Source organism: Melampsora larici-populina (assembly GCF_000204055.1).
Source record: "Melampsora larici-populina 98AG31 unplaced genomic scaffold MELLAscaffold_37, whole genome shotgun sequence".
In the NCBI taxonomy this organism is placed as follows: Eukaryota; Fungi; Basidiomycota; class Pucciniomycetes; order Pucciniales; family Melampsoraceae; genus Melampsora; species Melampsora laricis-populina.
The window spans coordinates 420,549-427,453 of NW_006768801.1; the positions used below are offsets into that span (position 1 = coordinate 420,549).

General features: G+C 45.5%; 1 protein-coding gene across 1 annotated transcript; it reads left to right on the plus strand.

Moving 5' to 3' along the window:
- Positions 1-1,615: 1,615 nt before the first annotated feature.
- Positions 1,616-2,239, plus strand: MELLADRAFT_65812 (uncharacterized protein; the record flags this gene model as incomplete). Its single annotated transcript, XM_007413478.1, has 1 exon — positions 1,616-2,239. The coding sequence occupies one exon, from the start codon at positions 1,616-1,618 to the stop codon at positions 2,237-2,239; it is 624 nt and encodes a 207-aa protein (XP_007413540.1).
- Positions 2,240-6,905: the final 4,666 nt, after the last annotated feature.

Below are 6,905 nucleotides of genomic sequence, written 5' to 3' on the forward strand. Positions count from 1 at the left end.
GAGCAGGTAAATGAGAGAATTGGTCATTTTCGTCACCGTCACTGTCAGATTCACAGTTGCAATTCTTAGAATTGCTAGCGTCTGAATCTTCGGTTTCATCTTCTTCTTCAACTTGCATTGCATTGGTTTCATCGATAAGAGTGATGGAGGGGGTGGGAATGTTGAAAAGAGGCTGGGTTGTTGGCTTGGTGTGGCCGGGATCAAGACCAATCGAGGCTAGACCATGCTTGACAAGGAGGGCTAGCTTGTGAGCATAGCAACGAATCTGCATATGTCCTGCTGGCCAGTCAACACTTGGGGTAGCCTCTTGAAACATCCTCTGTAGTTCATAAGCAAGGGTGTGGTTGTTGGAGCCCGAATCGGTGGTTTGGGCTAACATGTAGATAAACAAAGCATATCAGGTTTAAGATCAAAGGTAATAATAGAAAAAGATTAAAAAAACTTATCTTATTATATAGACCATGCTTGATGAGAAATTGAGCTACAGGTCGTGCAAGTAAGACACCGGCATGGTTCCACGCGGCCAGCTTTAAACTAAGATGAACTGTCCGAAACTCCCATTGATCATCAATGAATGTGACATTCATTCCGATAAACGCATACCAGCTCCGACGGGTGGTCCAACCATCATGAATCAGGCAGAACTTGCTAGAATTGTTCTACATAAAGACAAAGACCAAAAAAGAAGAAATTGTATTATAAAATCAAAATAGTGAAACAGAGGCAAAAGATTAAGAAAGACATACCATGATCGTTTCCAGAACGTTCTGTTGCAATCCAGCATAAAGCCGTTTAGAAGCATTTGCTGCCCATACTGATGATCTAAGAGCTGCTGAAACGTGTGCTAATCGGAACGCTGCTCGCAGGGAATTGTCTTGAAACCAAGCCCACGGTAGCGCTTGACGAATCACCCAAATGACACACATGAGGTTGAGAAGATCAACACTAAACTTATCCTTGGAAACAAAGTGATTGAGGGTTCCTGAAGTTTGTCCTTGCAACAATCTCTGCAGCTCCTCCCACGAGGGCGGAAGATCCATACCAGCAGCTATGACTTGGGATCGCCTGGGGCAAGGTGGTCGTCCTTTGCTTCCATCTTGATGACCGTACAAGTTATAATAGCTAGTCAAACCTTTGAGGAATCGGACGCGGCACCATCGGCACCTGTAAAGACGTGGATCACCAGAGGTCTGGGAGAAAGAAATCAGTATTAAATGACAGCTTCCCACCAAAGGGACGACGTGGTAAGGATTTCTATCGTCACTAAGGGGGGTAAGATTCGACTAGGTGCACCTGTAACTTTACACACACGACAAGTCGAGGGAGGCAAAGATACAGAGAGGGGAGAGGAAAAATTTCTCCTCCATCTCGAATATTCCTCTCCCGCACCTTTAGTCGAATAATTGAGCATTCACGCTCTTCAAGAAGGTTAAACATTCATAGTTTAACTTTTTCGCATCGACAAAAGAAGACATACAAGATTAGAAATTGATAACACCTTGAATTTCCAGAACTCTCAGACACATTCTCCATTACCCCTTAATTTTCCCTGAATATACAATCTCAAATATCACTTTCTCCTCTTCTTCCCGAATCCACAAGACCAAAACGAAGAATGGACAGCGAAGAATTTCAAAATCAAATTGACGAAGCACTAAGGAGAGAAGGGACAGAAGGAAAAGGAAAAGAAGTGGAGAAATCAGAGGAGGAAAGAGAAGATGGAGCAGGAGAAACAAGAAGGAATCAAGACGATCAACACACCAAAGAAAGTCAAAAAGTAGACGAAAACCCACCACAAACAACGCCGGCAATACTTAAATCGGTCCCGACGAGACAGTCGAAAAGGAAAGCGGCACCGCCCAAGCCTTTTCCCCCACCGGCCACCAGCACATCTAAGCTAATCGGCCCAATCAAAATCAAGAAAGTGAAACCAAATGAGGAAGCAAGCAAGAGCAAGATTTCAAAGGCCACTAAAACCGGCTCCAACAAACCATCAGCCAGCAACAAACCAGCAGCTGACGACACACAAGCGGCTAAACCTCAGGCAGCAAAACCGAGTCGACCTCCCCCTGTGGAACAACAAATCGAGTATGATCAGCAAGTCGGATCATCGAGTGAAGAAGAAGACGATCAACAAGTTAGAAGTGGGAGATTATGGGAAGATACCAAAAGAAGTGATGAACGCCCAGCCATGAGAACGGTGGGTGGAATAACACTTGGTGACCCGGTTGAACGTTAGTTGCAACAAAATTTCCTATCTTAAACCCCCCCAACCTATTCCAATTCTTCCATAAAGGAAATGCCTCTGAAGGAGATGAAAAGAAAATGAACCCAAATATGTCACACAGGACGAAGGGAGGGAAGACATAGTCAAAAATCTATACGTAGATAACCCCACACAAAGGAAATTCTTTTCCAAAAAAAAAAAAAAAAGAAAGAGAGGACAAAGAAGAATAAGAACTAACTTCAAATGCCCCTTTTGGAAATCCCCTCACAGGTGAACAAGTCGAAACACAGACAATTGTAGAAACACCCTACATGGATAGCGTAACTCAACGTCTTGACGAGCAAATGGAGGCTGCGTTCACCGCGGGAGATCAAACAACTTATGATCGACTAGCAAAAGACAAAGAAGAATGGTTAGCTTTCAAAGGGAAGAAAGACAACCCGAGCACGAACGCAGGCGAGAAAAGCACCAAGTCCTTGACAGAGAAGAAAACGATGAAAGTCCAAAAAGGGGAGATGCTCAGTCAACATCTAAATGCACTCTCACCTTATTGGGATACCGCCATGAAAGAATTTAACCGGTATATCCCGCTATCCATCTTTGACCCCAATTGGCTACGCCAAGATATAGCATTTGTCTCGAACAAAACGTCTAGAACCAAGACAAAAGACGCTGACTCAGCATCGTATAACGGATACCCAATCCCCAACGAGTGGAGAACCACAGTAGCTCAATGGCATCGCCAAAAAGAACTCTTTCTTCAATATCTCGAACGGTACAAACAGTTTGAAGTCCTACCGGTAATGAAAGAACACTTCGCCAATGTCTTGAAGATCCAAGACCAAAATGATGGTTGCTGGGTACAGGCATATCGGTACGATCTGATGATGCGCCAAACATACCTAGTTTTCAAGATTGGAGAAGATGGAACGGCAATGGCAGATATCGGTGTGCGCAACCCGACGATCGAAAGACTTGCAGAAAGAGAAACCCTGAGAAGGAACGACGATATGTTCCTAGATAACCCGTACGCCTTAACGGGGACCAAGTGCTTTATTGATCCATTAGATGGAACAAACTGGCAAGGCAGGAATACGAAGTGGGATGACCCAAGTCGAACGGATCCGAAAGATGACTGACTAGAGACAATCAGATCAAGTCAATCAGTTAGATCAACCTTGTGGTCACAAAGTCGATACGACCCACATGAAAACCCAAACGCTTACAACACAACACCACAAGTGTATCACCATTTCAATCAACTGTCCACATCCAATCCCCAAACCTACTTCCAACCGCATGTAGTAGACAACTCTCGGGCAAACATCAACCCAAATTTTAAAGGGAAACGGGAAAACTTTAACCCAAACTACAAGAAGGACACGGGTAGAGGCGGTAGAGGAGGAGCCAAGAGAGGAAGCTGGGGGAGACCACAAGGAGAAGGTGAAAGTGGTGGACCGGTCGCGTCCAGTTCCCAAACGCGCCCGAATGCTGCAGGAGAAGGGAGCCAAAAGAACCTAAGTTCCCAAGTCCTAGCGGAAGATGTGGACGGAATAGACCCAGATGAGCTTGCAAGTGACAATGAAAGCAAAGGAATCAGGCGGACAAACCTCGAGCCAAGAGGGAGATGGCCAGTCAAGGCAGAGTGCGAACTCAACATCGACAAGTGGGAAGCCTTGATGAGAGAATTCGAGATGATAGAAGAATGGGGAGATGTATTGGTCAGTCAAAGGGAAGGCTTTGATCAAGGGATCCCCGAGCATACTATAGAAGGCCTGCAATGGTTCACACCGCCCAACCAGAAATCAGCACTCCTGGTGAAAGACAAGATAGAAGCGACAATAAAAAGAGAACACGCAGAAGGCAAACTATTTGGGCCGTTCACACACGAAGAAGTGGAGAAACACTTTGGCTTCTTTCGATCAAACCCGATGGGGAGTGTTACAAACAACGATGGAACATTCAGAATGATAAGCAATCTGTCATATCCAAAGCACGGAACAGATATCCCCTCCGTCAACTCTTTTGTAGACAAAGACGAGTTTATAACAACCTGGGACGACTTCAAATTCCTAGCAAACTTCCTACGAAACACGGACAAGAAGTGGCAATTAGCGCTGTTCGACTGGCTTAAAGCCTATCGCCAAATACCAACCCACCCCTCGCAATGGAAATATCTCTTGATTCTGGATTTTCTGAATAGGCTCTGGGTGGACACAAGGGTCGGATTTGGAGGCGTTGCAGGCTGCGGAACCTTTGGAAGAGCCGCTGATGTTTGGAAGGAAATCATGCAGAAAGCCATTGGAATTCCAAAAATTTTTCGATGGGTCGATGATAACCTGATTGTGAAAGAACTAGGTTCACCGATTCGAATGGAGTCAGTGCTCGAGTTGAGTTCATACATGGGTGTAAAGACAAATCTTACCAAATACTCCAATTTTGCCGACGAACAAAAATATCTCGGCTTTATATGGAATGGACGAGAGAAAACTGTTAGACTTCCAGTAGAAAAACTAGAAATGAGAATCAGACAAGTCCAAGCCTTACTTAATGGTGAGAAGTGGAAAAAGAAACCAGTGGAGAAACTCGTCGGCCAACTCTGTCATATCACCTACATTATGCCAGATATGAAATGCTACATGAAAGAACTGTATGGTTGGGAAGGAGCGTGGAGAAACAGCGAAGCAAGACGAGGAATCACAGAGTCAGTAAGAGACGACCTCGAGGAATGGCTTCAAGTACTCACCACTTTCGAACACATGCGCATCATACCTTACCTTGAACCAGAGGACATAAAGTGGGTCGGGGACGCCTCGACGTCTTACAGGATCGGTGTGCTGATAGGAGCACACTGGGCGAGGTTCAAGCTAATACCAGGTTGGGATGACGTCAGAGATGACGGCATCAAACGCAATATAGCATGGATGGAGACAGTCGCAGTTCGTTTAGGCCTCCTGGTAGTGCTGAAAATGAAAGAGTTCAAGGGGAAGTGTTTCATCGTATGGACCGATAATACAACGACTGAAGCGGCCATCCGAAACACCCGGTCTAAAGACCAAGCGGTGAATAATGAATGGAAAAGAATACAAAAATTATTAACCACCAACCACTGCTCGATAAAACAACACAGAGTTACCTCAGGCGACAACGACGCCGACGCGCTTTCGAGAGGTCTCGAGACCGACTTGAATCCCCACGACGAAGTCATTATCCAACTACCTGAAGACTTGTCGACCTTCCTAGAGCAAAAATGAATGCAGAAAATCTAAAGAAAATAAACAACTTCATCAGCAATCAAGATGGCGTTGTAACACTAGATAAGAACCCAGTACAGAGGTTGATGATATTTGGAGGTAGTTGGTCCAAAGACACTCTGATCCAGTACAACTCGGCGATAACAAAATTTATGGTCTTTGGCGGACAAGAAGGAAAGGAAAGAAACCAAATCTTACCAGCAAGCGCAGACCTAGTCCTTGGATTCATCGAATGGGCCGCTCCCAAAATCGAAGGCGAACCACGAACGAATCATGAGATCAAACCCTCAACGATCGAAGCGTACCTTTCCGGCCTGAGGGCCTGGCACCTGTTCCACCGCCTGACTTTCCCGGATATAGATCAAAGAGAGATTAACTTGGCTATGAAGGCAGCCAAACTCCTAGACGCGAAAGGAGAGAATCGGCCTCAGAAGCGCCCTGTACAAATCCTACACCTAGTGAGCCTGCTGAAAAATCTACCGAGAAAGGACGGGGCAGCTGAACTAGCAGTTACAATAGCCCTAGTTGCATTCTGGGGAATGGCACACATGGGAGAACTCACCACTTTACGAGACTCGAGAGTTATACTAATCGACGACGTGAAAATATCTCCAGACGAGCAAATAATGTCCTTGGCACTGAGAGAAACCAAAACGGCGAAACCCGGAGAAGTGCAGTTCCTTAATTTGAGAAGACATCAATCGCTTCTATGCCCTGTCGCAGCAATTGAACGACTGTTGAAGAAACACGTAGAAAGTGGCTCATATGCAGATAATCCTCTCTTTACCTACGATCATGAAACAGGGAACGGAGGAACAAGATTAACAAAAGGAGGAGTGATGTCAATCTTGAGGAACCTATGGAAGAAAGACGGATACGAGCAACTTACCGGCCATTCTTTCCGCGTAGGAGGCGCATCGTTCTTATGGAACGAAGGCCTTCCTCTACCTCAGATAATCGAAAAGGGACGTTGGAAGTCAAAAGCATACGAGAGATATTTGAGGAAATTCACCGAAGACGAGATTGAGGTCAATAGGAGTTGGTTAGCAAAGATGGAATTAAAAAGAAAATAAAAGATCTAAATTACATGAACATGCAATAGAAGTGTAATACACAATTAGAGTTTGCAGAGGAGCGAGAAGAACAATTAAAGTTTGCCCCACCAAATATGTAAGGGGGGAATACAGGGGAGTCAACATGCGTCCAGCTGTACAAGCCTTGAGGCACCTACAAGAAAAGGTCCTAGTGAGCTCGGGGCTCTCCAATGCCCCAAGGCAAGGTAGGCTAGGACTAACGCTCTCCGGTACCCATTTTCAGGCACTTTACGCAGTCTAGAACTTGGAACGGACCGGTGGTCAGACCCGCAGGGCTTCAGAAGAGGCCCTGGGGTAACCCCGGTACACTTCCCAGCTCGAGACACCCCC